The following is an 18348-nucleotide window of genomic DNA, read 5'->3' on the forward strand; positions in this document are numbered from 1 at the left end:
GAAAACTTTCAGTTGCATAGAGACATTTCTGATAGAAAATTATTTTTAAAGGTACATTTTATATTATTTTAATAATTTGAAATTGGTGAATACTCTGTATATAAATAAGTTTATGTACACTTGTTTTACAAGTGCAGTCAGATGTCTGTAGGATTTGCTATTTATATTTAAATAGCAGTGACACAGAAGTGCTGTTATGTTTTCAAAAGGGTAGTAGAGCTATCATGTTACTATTCTACATGGTACTGTAAAATTCTGAGCTGGGTTCAGAAAAAACAATATCTGATGTCAAAGTAGGAGCTCCAGGTATTTTTGATTTTTGCCGGCACTCTGTACTACTTTAAGGTAGATGAATTGAGGAATGGATTTTTGAAGACTGTAGTATATACTGTTCCCTATCTGGAAGAGGAATTCTTCTAAATTAGGAGGAGGGAATTAGTTGCCTACAAAAAGGATTAGGGTTTAGTTTGCTGAGATTACTGAGATAACTCAATAATTTTAGGGAAGGACTGCTATACTTTCTGGCTTCAGGCTGATCCCATTCCCCTTTTTCTTGGTGTCTTATTCCAAAAATCGTAGCAGGAAGTTCATTCTTTTTGGTAAAGCAAAAACTGTCAATTCACCAATATTTGCAGCTGTGACTATCTACTTATTTGAAGGTGAGCAGCAGTGAAATGGCTGCTATTGTGTAAAGAAGTTAATTTAATTTGCATGGGAATTTCAGTAGGTTGGTTCATCAGTAGTCACTTGATTTTTTTTTTTGTTTTTTGTTTTTTTTTAAGCATAAATGCATTACTCAGAAGTTGAAATCCCAGCTCTAAGGGGAGAAAAAAAGATGCATCTACATTTTTTGTGTCATTTTACAGTCTTTTTGGGTAGAGAAAACAAAGTTCTTCCCTTGAAAACTAACTTGTGCTTATTAAAAGGAAAAATGATTATTGTGAACGAGGATTTTTTTTTTCTTCAAGGTAATGAAAAATGGGAATCTACAGTAGCTGGATTTGGTTTTGCAGCTTCCAGATTGTTATTTAAATTGCGCTAGAGCAGATAATATTTAGCTGAAACGTAAGAGTTTGGCTTGCAGCCACCAAAGATGTTGCACTGCAGCAAGAAGAATGAGTCATCTCTATACTGTATTGCCTTTATCGCTTGAATAATGGTTTTAGCAATGCTACTGCATGTATTATTTACCAGACTATGTAATGGCTGTTGCCCAGGTACAAAAACAATCTAGAAAGGCATATTGTTTATGAAGTTCCATATTTGCTTTTTTAAGGGGTAGTGAAGCATTTACAGTTGGTTTTGTGTTCAGAAGCCATTTTCAGTCCTACTGTAATTTAAGAGCAGGCTACTGTACTTTAAATATGGAATCTGTTATACTTCCATTAAGCCACATACTTGCATTAGTTGTTAGCTCAGAGCAATGCAATTCTAAACTTTTTTCTCCTGAATGCTGATACTGCAGAGTAGTCTTGTGAATTGAAATGGTACCAAAGCTGACAAAAGATCTAAATATAACACTGTGAGAATGTATTTCCTGGCGGTTTGTGTGCTGGTACGTTATGCCTAAATCTGGCTTACAAAGAAGGATTCAAGAAATGCATGGTTTTCAGAGAACATCTTGAGCACCAGCTGTGAAACTGAAAGATGTTAGGTTTTATGGTTGATTCTGCTAAATCTGCAACAACTAATTTGTAATTAGTTAAAAGGGATAGCTAGTAGTGGGGGGAGAGAGGGCAGCTCTGAAGGGTTATAAATTATATTGTTATTCTGTTGGCTGCTCCCTCCTAGGCACGGCAGAAGAATTTGGCATAGCTAATAAGCTGCCTATGTCTTGAGGCTCTCAAGAGTCACTGTATGCCCAGTGACATATTAACCCTAACCTGTATCATGACAAATGGGTTTTGATTCAGGCAGCAATAGTAGATTTCTAAATCATAGAACCAAGTACCTCTTGAGCAGACTGAAGAATAGCACTGCAGTGCTGTGATTGTTTCAGCAGGGATCCTGTTGCTGAATACAGTCGGGATCTCATCTCGAGAAAGATTATGGCTTTTTCTAGCTATGAGAGGGGCAACAAGAATAACAAAGGTATGGGAACAGGTTTTATTTGAAGAAAGCTAAGTAGCAGCAGCTTGGGAAAAAGCTTGTTGAGCAGAGAGATGAAATCAGAAGCGGCATTGAGAAGATAAAGAGGGAATGATGTCTCTGTCTCTCTCTCTCTCTGTCTCTCTCTCTCTCTGTCTCTCTCTCTCTCTGTCTCTCTCTCTCTCTGTCTCTCTCTCTCTCTGTCTCTCTCTCTCTCTGTCTCTCTCTCTGTCTCTCTCTCTCTCTCTGTCTCTCTCTCTCTCTCTGTCTCTCTCTCTCTCTCTGTCTCTCTCTCTCTCTCTGTCTCTCTCTCTCTCTCTGTCTCTCTCTCTCTCTGTCTCTCTCTCTCTCTGTCTCTCTCTCTCTCTGTCTCTCTCTCTCTCCCCCCTAATATAAGAACTGAGGCAGTAGCAGACCAAATCATTAGATTTTAGATTAAATGAAAACAAAGAAACCCTGACAAAAGGTACTTCACAAAGTATGTAGTTTAAACAGTGGAAGCCACTGCCATAGGATGCTGTAGTGGCTAAAAGTTTATGTGGTCTCAAAAAGGCACTTGAACAAATTTGTGGAGCGGAGACCACCTTGGCTCCCGGGGGAGCACTAGGGGAAGCATCACTGCGTATTTGTCCCATTTCGGAGGCCTGGGTGCCTGCTCAGCGGCTGGATGCTGACCAGCACGGCCGTCTGGCCGCAGGGGTGGAGGGGCGCTGGGAGAACCTGCCACGTTTAAATGATGCGCAGGGGTGCGAGCAGCACGAGGGAGCGGTGTAGTGTGAAGCACAAATGTGAATATAAACGCTGTTACGTTTTCAGATGATGCGGAGAATTCCACTTCCAGGGAGAGTAATCTTACTGTCTGCTTTTAACCAACACGGACAAAAAGTGACCATGAGATAAATCTAAATAATTATTCTATTTGTATAAGCCTGCACATTTTTTTCTGTAGCGTTTTTGTAAATAGGCTTTGGGGTTCCTTATTTCCCCCTGTTGGCAGGGCATTTTTTCCAGCTGTCAGCATTTTCTGGCGTTCTGTCTTTCTCAGACACTGAAGTAGCTTCCTGGAATGGTAACTTGTTTCAATACAGAACAGTATTCTGACATCTTAATTTCTATAATTACATAAAACATTTTTCTCTTCCTTTTCTGTCTCTGCCTTACATTAATCAGAGCATTTTTTGAAGATTGTTCCTGTATATTAATTTGCCATGATGTGTTAAAAGAAAACAATGGGAGGGAAAAAGTTGTAAACAGATTTTCTGTAACAGTTACCCTGACGAGACACTACTACTGCTATTGCTTGAGGAGTCCCCTGAAGAGAGAATATATTTTCTGTGGAACCAGCTTTCTCCTCTAGTTCTTTCTAATATCAAAGATAGACTGAGTTCAATATAGCATACTGAGCTACTAGGTATTGTGGCTTGATGCATCTTAACTCTTAAAATACTGGTATGTGCCAGACCGCCAATCACACCCATGCTTACTTAGGTAAATGGTTATCAACTACTACCTTTCCCAGTATGAATGAATATTCCCTTTGGTTCACTGCTTTCCCTTTAATGAAGATAATGTTGGTGTTTGGAAACTGAAACACCTCATATGTAAGTATAAAATCAGTATTATTTTAATTGCAGTGAATGATAGGCTAATGATATGAGTGCATCTATTGAGATTTACTGTTCAAGCAGTAATTTGAAATTATTCTTTTAAAAAACAGTCGTAATTAAATGATTCTGAGAGAGGCGCAGTATAGTCTGCTTTATCCTTCATTTTCTGCTCTGAAAATGTTGTTTCCTGCCCTGACTTGCTGAATTTTGCTGGTATCAGCCCATGTCTTTCCATTAAAACAAACTTTCCTTGGGCTTCAGCAATGCTTATAGGATATTGTGGTGCTAGGAGACAGAGCTGGATAAATAGTACTTTAAATGAGGACGTTTCTGATCTTAACAAAGCAAGATGAGTTGCTACTTTAACTCAGAGAAGTATCTGTTACTGAGATAAGTACCTTAAGAAATTGTAGGCTCAAAAATAAATTTGGTTGCCAGAGCTTGAAGGGAGATGGCTGGATGAACCAAGGGGATTCTGTACTCCTCCCCACAAACCAAGCAAAATGCATTGCGTCATGTCTCTTACAGGGAATTGATGCTGCGTATGTTATTTCAGCTAGCAAAAACAGTAAGTTATGTGACTTTTTTTCTCTCTTTCATGTATTAGAAACAAGACTGCCAATGGAGATTATCGGAAGGAGCACAGAGAGAGGAGTCGCAGCCCAATAGAGAGGGCTGCTGCCCCAACAATGAGCCTTCATGCCAATCACATGTATGCCTCAATCCCAAGCTTGACCATGGATCAACCTCTAGCACTGACCAAAAACAGCATGGATGCAACCCGGACAGTTGGCATCGCACCTACACTGACTTCTGTGGAACGGCAGCAGGTACCGGCCTCTAGGTTGACCAGAAACTCTGGGTAGTTGTAGGAATACTTGCTGTAAGACACAATGAGGACTTCCCAGACGTAAGCAGAACGTATTGTGAGTTACAGTAGGTAGGCAGTGCCATTCTTCAGGCAACATATCTTTTAAAAATGCGCAATGAACATCACAGCTCCGTGTGTTCAATGTGAATAAATTGCTGGTGTTGAAATGTACCTATCATAGATTTCTTAGCCTTCCCACTTTTTCTGATGCTTTCTTAAGCTTGTTAATGCACTTGAATTGGGAAGGCAAAGTCTGAGTTGCTCTGTGGTTGAGTGAGGTTGTAGTACCTATCGGGCAATAACTGATGCAGTTCATAGGTAAAGAGGGTGTTTAGGCACAGCATGCACTCTCCTTGGCAGCGAGTGAGTGCTTTCCTCCCCTGTGTCCCAGCTCTTTCCTGCTGGGGCTACTACAGAAGAGGCGCAAGATAGAAGGAGCATGAAGAGGGCGTACGGGACAATTCTGCCCTGAATTTTCCAAGTGAAGGAAGCTGGAATGACCTTAGTTTTTTTAGATAGCCAAAAGGAGATTTCAAAGTTCATCTAAACTGCCCAAAGTCTGTGAGCCATTTTAGTTGGTATGCAGAGTTGTGCATGGACTTGAAAGCAGGACCTCTGTTGTTTAGAGCAATATTGTATCACTGTTTGATAATGATTTTTGCTAAAGAAAAGTAATAATATTTGATAAACTTATACTTTCTCTAAAATGGTGTTGATTTCCATGCGTTAGGGTAGGGGGATGTTTGTTTTTTTGCTTGTCCCTCTTGTACGTTGTTCTTGTTCTTCTTGGGAACTGCTGAAGATGAGCTATCTCTATGTAGGTTGTACAGTAACAGTTTTCTTACATTGTCAAAGTCACTTTTATCCTCACATTTGGAGAGGATAAGCAAGCTAACTGAGCTGTGCTGAGCTGCAGTGCGGGAAACTGAACTGGCCCCGTGCACCCAAGTTATTCCCTCCTTCCTTCCTTCTCTCCTATGGTGCACTGCAAAGGGTATAAACACTTTGAGTGGATGATCTTTCAGAAGCTGGGATTTTTTACATGCAATTTGGGAATGTTTTTTTCCACTGCAGCGTATACCTTAAATCTACTGTTACAAGTTTTCACTGTGGTTGTATATGTACATAAGTAAGTCGTCTTTTATATTTTGCTATGCCAAAGCGCCTAGCTTTATACTCGTGTTGCTGGTATCTTGCATCATTTGGCACACAAGTCCCAGAGTTATTGTTCTGTGCAGAACAGCTCTTCTATGCTCTCAGCATTCAGTGATGACAGAGGAGGAAGGGACAGGCTTCCACTGACGACACTGGTGCCCTTTGATAGTATTACTGCTGTTTCTCAGTTTGGCAGCTAACACCACTGACACTCTACTATTTTACTGTGTTTGACTTGGGCTGATTCCTACTGCCCATAACCAGATTTCTCTCTGTTTTGTTATCGTTGACATTATGAGCCAGATTACAATATCTATTTTCTTGGGGAAATAGGATGTTGAGGTAAGACCTTGCTAAGAAATCATACAAGAAAGCAAGCATATGGAGAATAAGAAACCTCAGCTTGATTTTTACCTTAAGTTAACACGTTGAATGGGATTTCATCTTATTGTATGTTTCTAATAAATAGGAGGGTAAAAAGGCACTTATTACAGGTAGCATAATGGTTATTCAGCAGCTATAGTCACTGCTATTAAATTGTCAGCTTCTCATCTCAATATTTTCGTATTAATATACATAGCCTGTTCAGTATACCTGTATGTGATCACATCAGGGGATTCTATAAGCTGCCTTATCCCCACCTCTCAAAACCTGTGCGGTGTTTGTTAGTACATGCATTCGTGAGACAAGCTCTTTTATTACCTCTCTCTCTGTACCTCCCACCTCTTGCATCTCTAAAATAGCTTTCTGAACAGAGAAGTAGGTATCCACTTCTCAAAAACAATACTTCGTAGATGCACAAAACCTTGGCCTCTATAGAAAAAGAAAACAAATACTGCCATCCTGGCGCCGTTTGAACTGCGTACAGAGAAATCAAATAGCTGGCATATTTTTTCTTTACTTTTTGACTTTGCTGTCAGTGCAGTAAGATGTAAATAGCACTGTTCCCATTGTGTCTGGCCCGTCTCTGTTACTTTGATCTTGCTCTTACTCTGTCTAGACTAAAGTACCACTAAAAAATGAAAGCTCTTTCCTTCTTCATTGACTTTGTATGGTGGTAGGTAAAGTAGTGATTGTTGTGGGTTTGCTGCAGGGGGTTGTAAAATGGATAAGAAATTAAAACTGTGTTATTACAACAATGCTGTTAATCTTTTAGACATTTAACATTAACTTTATTCGAGTATAGCAAAATGAACTCCTTGCATCATAAAATATACTAAAGATGCAAAGCAAAAATATTTAAATACCTGTGTTATTTCCCTTTAGTCATTTGGAGAAACCTGGGCATTTCTTTTCCTAAGGCCTTGTTCCAATATAACACATGGTAAACAACTGTAATAAGTGTATTTTATATTTACACTGTGTATAACGCATATATTGTAGAGGTAAGATTGTGTGAATACACGTTTTGGGGAATTGGCGTGTGCTGTTGAGAATGAAGAAAAGATTTTTTTAAGCAGTGCTAGAAAGGCACAAATTACAGCAGGAAAGTACTTGCAAGCAACACTTGGTCAGCACCTCTTCAGGTTTCATATCATGGGCTTATTGTTTTTTTAGCTGAAGTACAGAATACAGAATTAGTCAGTCTAGGAACACTAACTTCTAAATGAAGAGTGATGCCATTGAAATTTGTTTAATGCTCACGAGACAGATACCTGTAAGATTTGTAAAGCACTTCTGAGTCCTGCAATCAGAAGGACTTGTGGATGTATATGAAACAAGTACTTACTGTGTTGACATTTAGTTCTGCATATATAATGAATCTGAAAGGGAAACAGTGCAAGATCTCCTTAATGCTTTCATTGATTTGCTTTTATACCGTCTTTTTTTCTGGATGGCTGCTTGCTGCTTAAATGACTAAGAACCATTATGGAAATGCATTGTTTTATTTAATGAGAGAGAAGGAAATAGCTGAATATTTGGGGTTTAACATGCTCTACTGGATTGGACATTTTATAGTTTATTTCATGGCTCAGATTGTTAAGTTTGTGTACCTCTCAGGTAATTATGCAATGAACTACAGTTAGTATGGCTCTGTCTAATTAGCTCATTGAATGACAGTTGCTTTTCTTTCATATTAGAACCGTCCATCTGTAATCACATGTGCTTCTGCGAACAACCGGAACTGTAACCTCTCTCATTGCCCCATTGCTCACAGTGGCTGCGGTTCAGCAATGCCTGCCTACAGAAGACCATCTAGCAGTAAGTTACACATCAGCAGTGTCACTGCCTGATTTGAATTTGTGGAGAACAAGATTGTCTTGCCAGCTTTAACTGCAGGGGCATTGGTGTATTAACATGAATAAAAGGAGGTGAAATAATACATACCTCTTCTTTATCTGGTCTACGTGGACAGAGACTTATACCAGCACAGAGCCCCTCTGCAGTCTTACTAAGCATCAATCTTATGCCACAGTGGGAGGTACCATTTCATGAAAGGTTTTTTTTTAAAAAAAAAAAAAAAAAGAAAAAAGAAAAAAAAAGAATAGACAAGTAAGTCATTATGCTTATTTTCGTCTAATTGACGAACAGCAAACAGACAGGACCAGCAGATCCAACCATGCTATTATTTTAGAGGCTGTAGTTTTCCCAGTCTGTTTTTCACTAGTCAGCAGACGTTGATGATTCAGAAGCAGTCTGAAAAATCTTCTTTCCTATAGCTACAAATACTCTTCCAAAGCACATACCCTGCACTGTTCTCTGCGTGGATAACAGAAAAAGCTTTGGCGCGGGCAGTTGCTACAGCAACCCAAGCAGGGAGCTTTAGTTTTGTACCTTCAGTGCAATTAGTACTTCTCATGCAATCTTTTCATGCAGTACCTGGAAATAAAACTTGGGTTATTTCTCTTCACTCCTTCTCACTGTGTGATTAGGGGAAAAATGGAGCCTTTTTCATTTCAAGTCCTATACCTACTGACTCATAGACATAGCATTTTCAGAAGTGACAGGTTCAGTAAAATAGGAGTGAGGCTTTCTCCAACCAGAATGTATCAGTGTAATGAAGTCGGTATGAGCTAGGTAGGAACCTAAAAGATCACAGTACGTTGTTTTTTTAGTGGAAGTCGGGGGGAGGGGCGTTAGATGTTTTTGTTTTGTTTTGTTTGTTTTGTTGAAAACTGGAGTAAGATGCCAAAGTGATTTTTGGAATGTCCAGACCCTGGAGGATGTATTATGCTCTTGGAGAAATCAGTAGTTAGAGATCTGAGATGTTACTTTTATCTCAAGAGAGCTTCTTCACTGAGAACCCAGCTGTATTTACATGGGCTTTGGAAACTATTTGTAAATAGTTTCAGAAAATACTTTTCTCTTGTCTTGAAAAGACCTTGAAAAGGTCTTTCTGCATGATACGTGCAATTATTTTAGGATCGATCAAGGCCCTTCAGGAGCATGAAGAATGATGGCACAGATCCTGACCATTTAAAGCATTTCTTTCCGTTTTAAGCATTTCTGAAGGATGATGTCTTTTAGACACAACCTGCGTGTCTGAACTGTAAAGCTACAAACTGCTCATATTTACTCAGAGGAATTATTTATTACTCTTACCATTCAAAACCTGTTTTTCAAGGTTCTTTTTCTCTTGTAACAGTATCACACTATTTAAATGCTAGTACCTAAGGCAGAGGTAATGATTCATGCAGTTTTCTGGCTTTCTCCTCTTATGAGCATGTCAAGAAAGAAAGATGAAACCCTTAAATCAGCTCGTGACATACAGTAATTTAGAATGGGGTCTTACTCACCTCTGGCTGCTGTCAGCAGACTTGGGAGCTGATTTTAAATAACTATTTTGATTTTTAATTCCATTTAAGCCTAATTATAATTTTATGTGATTGCTGGGGGAAAGGGTTTCCACGGACTCAGTGGCGATGCAAAATCCTGTTATGAACTTGAGGGAGAATTATAATGATATAAAATGGTTATCATCTAGTGCAAGTCACACAAGTGCAAAGATATTATAGTAGCTCCCTTTTCTTCTGCATTTTAAATCCTGCTATTTTCTTTCCCAGTGCCCTTCACTACCAGTTGTATGATCTAAAGAAGTCTTGCTTTAGGCATAGATGATATAAAAATGGGAAGAAATCAAGGACTCTGAAAACAGTATTTGGTGCCAGGATTCTGCACAGAAATAACGTTTCTTCTGCCTCCTTTCCCCATCTAGCTACCACTGCCTGTGACCCAGTGGTGGAAGAGCACTTCCGCCGAAGCCTTGGCAAGAATTACAAGGAGCCTGAGCCAGTGGCAAACTCTGTGTCCATCACAGGATCAGTCGATGACCACTTTGCCAAAGCACTTGGGGATACATGGCTTCAGATTAAAGCTGCAAAGGACGGCGTGTCCAGCAGTCCTGAGTCTGCTTCACGACGGGGCCAGTCTTCCCCTTCCTCCCATATGGTCAATCATAATCACTCGCCCTCTGTAGTCTCATGAAGAGAGGACCGTTACGTTTGTGAATTTGCATGGTTTGACTGAGCTTTGAACAGTGCTTAAAGTAGTGTTGGGGGAGGGGAGATTAGTTTTCAACACATGTTTTTGTGTACTCACTTTTTATTTGTAAAAGGGTGCCCTTAAAGATGATAGCAGGAACTATTTCATAAAGAGTCATATGATGTAGCATCCTTTTTTTTTTTCCTGCCTCAATTACCAAAGAAACCTCTGATGCAAATCTGCTGCCCCTTTTAAAAAAAAAAAAAATGCACGCTAATCCACAAAAGCCATTACACATAGTTGGTTGACCCAAATGCTTTTTGCTTTACTAGCTTCTTCAGACTAGAATTTGTCTGGTTTGCTTACATTGCTTTTTCCCCTCCCCCTCTCTGTGAAGTAATTTTGTATGTATATACTTGAAAAGAACTGTCATGTATGATTTGCACTATTGGAGGACTGAAGTTGCATAGCAGCTTTCTGGAAGATGCTAATATTTTGAGGGCAAACTGCTGAAAAAAGGGTTTAAGGATGACATTTCTATCAGTTTGATTTTTTTCTTAAAGCAAAACAGCTTTGGAAGGGGAAGTCTCATACAGGTTATCGGTCTTTCTCTCTTTAGATTTCAGGTGCTTAGTGCTTGCAACTGGACTGCATAATTTACAGAACACGGGCATTTTTTCCTAAACACTGCAGTTTGTTAGACTAGAGCTGAGGTTGGAGGGTTCAATAGTGCTTAACGATGCATGTTTTATGAAAAATAGCTGGTATCTATTAATGTATAGACAGTAAGAATCATAATACTTATTAGCTTTTCTTCAGAATTAGTTTATTTTTGTCAGTAACAATCCTAGATATACTTACTGCTGGTACAGTTGTACTCTATGATATTTGTATTTGATATTCTCTTTAGTAGCAGCCAGCAAAAGAGGACAGCCTCAGGACAGGCCTCAAATGATGCAGTTTAAAAATATATGATGCGTGGTACAGGATGCTATAGCTTTGCGCAAGACTGAGTAATTGTTTCTGTCTGCAGCACTGTCTGCTTAACAGGAATTTGCTTCCTAAAACTAAGTCTGTGTAATCCACCTTTAACTAGCTGCAGAAACTGCTACCATTACGTATCTTGGCTGGACAACAGATTGTTACAGTTTGTGAAATATGATCTTTAATTTTGTTAAGCTTATTCATAAACCTATGCCAAGTTGCAGCATACATTCCTCCATTAGAAAACTTTATACAGGTATTACTGCATTTATTATCATTTGCTATATTAATAGCTACTAACTAGAAATTAGGCAATAGAGGCAGGCATAAAACCACAGCTGTGCTAGTACTAAGAGCTTCTCTTCTCGTTAAATGCAACTACTCTCCCCCATACATTCCATCTTCCCAGTACAGTTGCAACTAAGGTGTTTTTTTTTTTGTTTGTTTTTTGTTTTTTAAATACTGGGTTACCTGAAATGATTGGTTCACTGTAGAAAGTTAGAACTAGTTGGAAGATAAACTACACGTGATGTATTATGGACTATGTTACAGTATTGGGTCCATTGTGGCTTTTATTTTAAGGTTTTTTTTTTTTTTTTTAAAGTTAAGCTATTTCATTTGGAAAAGGTGCAGGGTAGAAAAAGATCAGGAGATTGGCTCTTACTCTTGTTGAGAAGGTGGCTGCTCAATTTTCTTTAAAAACGATTTCAAAAAAAAAAAAAACCTAAGCCCCCAGTTTTACACATTTCACTACCATCTTACTGGGTAGTCAACGCTTACCTGCTTTGGCATTCAGTACCCTACTCTCTGTAGGAAGATTGTTAAAAGAACACTTTTTTATATAGGTAACTTTAAGACCATCGTTACGCTGTGCGTAAAGAATGTACAGAGAAATTTGTAGGTATTTTTTGAGGAACAATTAATTTGTTAATGATATGTAGCTATTTAATTTTTCCCTTTCCTTTATTGTAATCATTCATTTTTTTTGTTTGGAGAAAAAAGTTGATCTTTTTTTTGTTGTAGATTTGTCTGTAATACAGTAAAAGTGCAGGAACACAGTTATTCTATGAGAACACTGCATTAGCATTAATAGCCACTAGTTTGTTATTGCTACAGGCTACTGAGCATTATAACAGTAAAATACTAATACTGTAGATGGACTCTGTGGAAAATGTGACTCCTATATTTCTTTGTAAACACAAATAAGATAATGTTTTTAAAGCTAATATTTTCAATAATAGCTGTTTTACAAGGTTACATTTACTTATCTGAGATAGGTAAATGGATTTGAGGGCAATAAAGATTTAATGTGGTGTGTCCAGTAAAACTTATATTAGACACAATTATGTCATGAAAGCCAAAGGGTTGGGGGGAGGTGGAAGGAAACTAACTGAACTCACCATGCTGATGCATGGTGAAGTTTCTTCACAGAGCCAGGTTCTCTACAGTTCAGTTCGAAAGATTCTCTCTGTGTTTGTAAATCTGTAATATACCATTCTTTTGTGGCCCTGTTTCACCTGGAAAAAAAAAAAGGGTTGGCAGGCCATCTTTTTTTTTTTTTTTTTTGTACTTAAAAGTAGCCTTAAAGAACAATAAAGTGCTCTTAAATCACAGGTGTGTGCATATTCTTCTGTATTTGTCTGGTAAGAAAGGACACTGCTTTCTATACTTTGTGAGTTGGGAGCAGAACCAAACTACTGTTCGTGTCATGTTTTCCTTCAGACAAAACCCATCTCTTTTAGGACTTTGTTATCCTTTTGACATGTCAGGGAGGTTTATTCTGTTTTTATTCTCTAAAAGTTCAGGAGTTTGTCAGGAAATAAGTCTTTACACCTACAAAGTGAACCTGTTGCTGCTGCAGCAGATAGACAGACAGACAGAAATACCAACAGCTTTAGGAGCGCATCTCTAGCCATTGAACACACTACTGGCTGAATTCCCATTGATCAAGTCTTTTTGAGTGTTTGCCCAGTACTCCTTTCCATAAGGGGCTGAAGCAGCTGTTCCTGTTCCTAATGTAGCTCAACAGTAGCAGCTCCTGACCAGTTACTGTTTTGGAAAAAAATCAGCTAGTCAAACATTTCTTTACTGCTTGTGGAAAGATGAGTGTCTGCATTTTCTTTAATTTTGACTTGTCCCTCAACTTCTTAAGTTTTATCTTAAGAACAGAAATTATTCCCTAAAGACAACAGCTGTATTTTAAATGCACATATGCATGGTCTTGTGTTTTGGGTGAGCAGCATTTCACTAGAAGATCATTCATCTGACTAGAGACAGCTAATCCTTAAAAACAAGCATTCTAATTACCTGCTTTTGAGAAAGTTCAGGTGAATCAGCTAGGACGCTTCAGAGAACATCAACTTTCGATGTAGCAGAAGTGTCTCCAAAATTAAAAAAGAAAGAACTCCTAAAGATAAAAAGATACAAAGTTACTGTTGTATTGTATATGAAGTGACTACATTGTCTGAAAAACAAAGTAGGCATTAAATGCATATCCATTGTTAAGGTAAATGACTGGTTGTGGTGTGTGGGAGATTCCATGGGAACACACCAAAAATGATTAGTTTAACACAGCTGAAAAACATCTCTCTCCAAATACCCATAGAAGAAAGCCTAAATACATGCTTTAAGAGCCTTTGGGAGGGAGGCCAACTACAACAAGCCTCACACGCCTCTCAGTCTGCTCTCTGAAGGGAGCTGGTTTCCTTTTAGCAAAAAGTCATCCTACATCAAATGTTTTGGGGGCAAGATGAAACACGATAAGGGGCACTGCTATCTTTCAGAGGTTAGTGTGTGTTCCAGCATGTACATGGTAAAAGGAAAAAAAAAAAAAAAACAAACCACAGAATAATTTCTTCCTACGACATGAGTTTTTCCTAATTAGCAGCAAGCACTAAAGGAGAGCACCACAGCCTAGAAAACTGGATCGTACACGTATTTCATATTATTACCAACTCTTACACTATGTGTAATACTTTACCTTTTATTGAGTGTAAAAATTAAATGCAGCTTCAAGCTATGCTTTTGTACTCCTCCCCCTGCATTCTTTCTGCAAATTTAAATTCATACCAGAAATTTTAATTTTAGAAGATAGTGCTAAAAGCACAAATATGCAAGGGACTGAGTTCTGAACTTCCTGCATGCTTCAGTGACTGACCTCTCCTAAATGCAGGTTTTTTTTTTTTAATGTATTTCAAGCTTCTTTAGTTATAAAAATGAACTTTACATATAGCTAGAGGCTAGAATGATAGACAGTAATAGTTTGACACACTAGTAAAAGAAAAAGGCAAAAAAGGTAAAGGAGAAAGGAACTTGTCCAAATATAACATGTTTATGTATCGATGCAGTATGCCTTCTTACTTGCTGAACCTATACTCAGGGGCACTGGTAAATGACCACTGACCCTATCCAGCAGATACTGCTTACCCAGTAGGGCAGAAAGGACCTAGGACACAGTTTGTTTCATTTAAGACTAAAAACACATGAAGCAGCAAAGGGAGTTTAGAAGAAAGGACCAAGCTCAATTTTGAGCCAGATACTGGAAACCGTCCTGTATAGTCAGTCTGTGTCAAATGCAAGCAGCTTGGAGTCAGATGGCTGTAGAGGTTCCTGCCACTGCTACAGAGAACTCATCAGGGAGCTACCGCAACCGCTCAGCTGCTCATAAAGCAGTTAGTTACATTTTAAAACTGGCACATGCACAAAACTCGCAATTGTAACCAGCTCACCATCATATGCTGGGGCTGTAACTGCACCAGTTCAGAAACTGCTTCATGCGCAGCAGCTGAACCATCATTGCAGCTGGGCTGAAAGTTCACAGAGGGGTTCAGGGAGTGCAGGGGGTGGGAACAAATCCAGATGTTCCTAGGAGGCCAAATCAATTGCCAGCAAAAAGATGTAAAATTGTCTTTTGGCCTTGTTCAGAAGCCTTTGTACACTAGCAGAGCAAGGCGAACTCACTACATACATACTGTGTAATAACTTCTTAGATGATAAGAGATGAGCCACAATGCCTGCGTGAATGAAGACCTCTCCAGTATCCAAATACCATGCCAATATGTCATGCTGCATAACGTGATCCTGGCAAATGCTCATCACAAGTATTTTAAATGTTATTTGTAGGAGCGCTATACTCACCAGAGTTGGCACACACAGGCTTGGCTGGGGAGAATGTTCACTGCTATCTTGAGATCCCGCTTGAGGAACAGCGAAATTAGAAACCAGACCGCCTCTTCCCACCATACAGCCGCTTCCATTTCATCTGGCATGGATACAGAGTCAAGTATGTATTAAACATAGTCCCAGAGACACCCTTCAGATTCTCTTTTCCCTTAGCACACACAGTTATTGCATAGCTGGACTACGCTGTCTGTTGAAGCGCACTCTAGCACTGAAAGGCCCATCTCTCTGTTATTGAGGACATTGTGCCCCTCTCTGTAAAACAGCTATCTATCTCAAGTGTGGTTCTTGCATATAAGAGAGCCAAGATAGGTATGTTATTTGCTTATTTTTAAACTGTGGTTACATATAGCTATGTAAAAGCCACCTTGTTCACCAAAGCGCTCTCTGTTTCACTAGGTTCTCTCTGACCAAAGCGCCCAAGGCACAGACCAGTGTCCCCCGAGGCGTGTGCGGAAGCGCTCCTCAGAGCCCTTGTTCTGTTGCAGGTGCATATGCGCTTCCCGCGGGAGAGGCACACACTTCCACATCCCTGAAAGTCAAGTCCTGTAAGGCTTGCGGGGGCAGCACTGCTCAGCAAGAGTAATAATAGACACATGCACATCTCTCCCCATCAGCAGGGCTCAAGCGCTGAAACAAGATCAGCTCTATTTTCTGAGCTTCAGTGATGGGGAAGGACTGAGGTTCAGAGAGCTGAAACGATTTGGGCTAGGGCCAGCAGAACTGGGTGGCTATTACTTACCTTTCTGAACATGACGAAACCAGGAGTACCACGGTCTCGAGCGCCAGCCCAGTACTCGATGCACTACAGTACGTGGTCTTCCCACTGGCACTCTGCCTTCAGTCTTATCACCATCTAGATTAAGGAAATGTCCTAAGAGTGCATTCAAGCCTAATCATGCCCAATCATTGTCCCAGAGAAACATTATCATTTCCGATTTTCTCCGAGACGTTTACTAGCTTAAAAACCCCCCTCAGATCCCAACATCTCTCTCAGCACAGGCTGAAAGATGCAAAATAAGACTAAGCGCGGGGGAGGAGAGCCATTGCAAAAACAGTGTCTAAATGACATGATGGGGCATAAGCTAAACTTTACATTTAATTAAAACTCAAAAGGGCAGCTCTGGACCTGGTACATTCTATGTGACAATAGGAGTAGCAGCTTGCACCCGCTGAGAATCTTCCCCAGAGCCCTAAAGCTTTTAGTTCAAAACTACAGCATGAATTCCTAAGTCTTTGGTCTTCCAGAAAAGAAATATAATCAGGAGACGTACTTATTCAAGCCATGTTTTAATCCAGACTGACTAATTATAATGGAAACTTTTTTTTTTAGGCTTGGCATCAGGCTTGATTTTTATTTGTAGAAATGTTTCAGTATTTTCCTGCTTAATTCTGCTCAGATATCTGATCATCACATTTGCAAAAAGCACATATATGAAGGCACGTTCCAATGAACAGAGCAGCACACAAATTGCTCTGCTGGTGTGAGAGCAGGACCCCTGTGCAGGCCACGTCTGCACACATTTTTCCTAGCTGCGACAGGGAAACCTCACTGCTGTGGCCTCTTTGCTGACATGCTCCCCATTCCTAAACTTAACTCATAGGATTTTCCCTCTCCTCAGGAACGTCTACACCATTAAATATTGATTTAAAGGAGACAGCTCTCACCAGACCAGCATGGTAGCACTCTGGAGGGAACCAGATGCTCCCCTGAGACTACTCTTAAGGCCTGCCTACATGTTTTATGCTTTAACACAGACCGCACTCAGCTCAAAGAGAATCACTCAAAGATGAAGGAGCAGCAGCTCTCCAGCTATGCTGTCTTTGAATGAGAGCGATGTACCTGCCCTGGAGAGACACAGCGGGGCTGGTGCCACACAGTTCCCAGAACGAGCTCCTCCTATGTGGCTCCTTCTTCTGGGGCTGGATAGCCAATGCTGTAGTGAAGGCAGTCTCCATCCTCGTGTGACAAGAGCATCTCCAAGAAACAATATGAAATTCTCGTGTTTTTCTTTGTGACACAATCAGGAGGCCAGTTCATCAGGCAAGAGTGCACTAACTTACGGGGTTTTGTAGCTGTAAAGTGACGTAACACTTAAGCAGTTATACAGACTGACACACCTCTCTGTTAAAAATGGTTGGCATGGAATGAATCATAAACATTCTGATTAACAAGCATTTATATTCTAACAAAGGTGGATAAATAAAATTTCTTTTTCTATAGCCTACTTTTAAAAAATGACAAAGCTGTTACTCAGTTCCAGTAAGAACATACTACATTACGTTGACCTGAGGCTGTTTCAGTCTTTTTTGCTTGTAGGCAAACTAACACCACTGTTCATTGTTGGACTTTTTGTTCTGATTCTACATCTCATTTTGTAAAGCAGCAACTTTTATAATGCCAAGGAGAATATCTGTCTTCTTTCTATCACAAAGACAGATGCAAAGGCATCTGTCAACATGAAGCTGTGTCAGCATCATGCCAAGTAAAAAAGCTACTTATCCTAAAATTGTTTGCTCAGTTTGGGCAAATACCATGCAAGCAGAATACTTCTGAGAGAGTCTTGGTATTCATGATGGAATCAACATTACTTTTTGAATCCAGGAAAACAAAAATCTAAAATCTCCTACCTCTGGAAATATTAAAATAATTTTGAGTTTTTACCTATATTAATGACACAAGGATCACGTGTTAAACCTTATATATACAAATGATATACCACTATGGTTATCTTGTATCTAGTTACTTAAAACTAAGCATAAAAAACACAGGGCTTTTTGTTTTCAGAAAAAATTGTTTCAAACAGTTAAAAAAAAAAAAAAAAGCCTAAAATTAAACCTTTGTTCTTTCCTGATTCACTATAGTATACAACACTTCGTTTTTTTTTTTTTTTTTTGGGGGGGGGGGGGGGGGGAATAATGGAAGGAACTAACAATACTTTGAGATTAAAACACAGTCCTTTCCTTTTCCTTTTCCTTCCAAATGGCAAGTTCTTGGGCTCCTGCTAAGGCTACTGAAAATCTCAGGCTATTGGCTTCTTC

The 18348-nt window shown here is 39.4% G+C and overlaps 1 protein-coding gene across 5 annotated transcripts in view; it reads left to right on the forward strand.

Annotated features, from left to right (window-relative positions):
- Positions 1-13131, forward strand: part of VGLL4 (vestigial like family member 4) — a 90858-nt gene extending 77727 nt beyond the window's left edge. For all 5 annotated transcript variants that reach the window (XM_068960361.1, XM_068960364.1, XM_068960363.1 and 2 more), the window contains 3 exons: positions 4303-4525; positions 7803-7923; positions 9878-13131. In XM_068960361.1, coding sequence (XP_068816462.1) covers positions 4303-4525; positions 7803-7923; positions 9878-10146 — 613 coding nt within the window. In that variant the 3' untranslated portion in view covers positions 10147-13131. The remainder of the gene's footprint in view (positions 1-4302; positions 4526-7802; positions 7924-9877) is intronic.
- Positions 13132-18348: the final 5217 nt, after the last annotated feature.

This window comes from Struthio camelus, chromosome 14, assembly GCF_040807025.1.
Source record: "Struthio camelus isolate bStrCam1 chromosome 14, bStrCam1.hap1, whole genome shotgun sequence".
Lineage (NCBI taxonomy): Eukaryota > Metazoa > Chordata > Aves > Struthioniformes > Struthionidae > Struthio > Struthio camelus.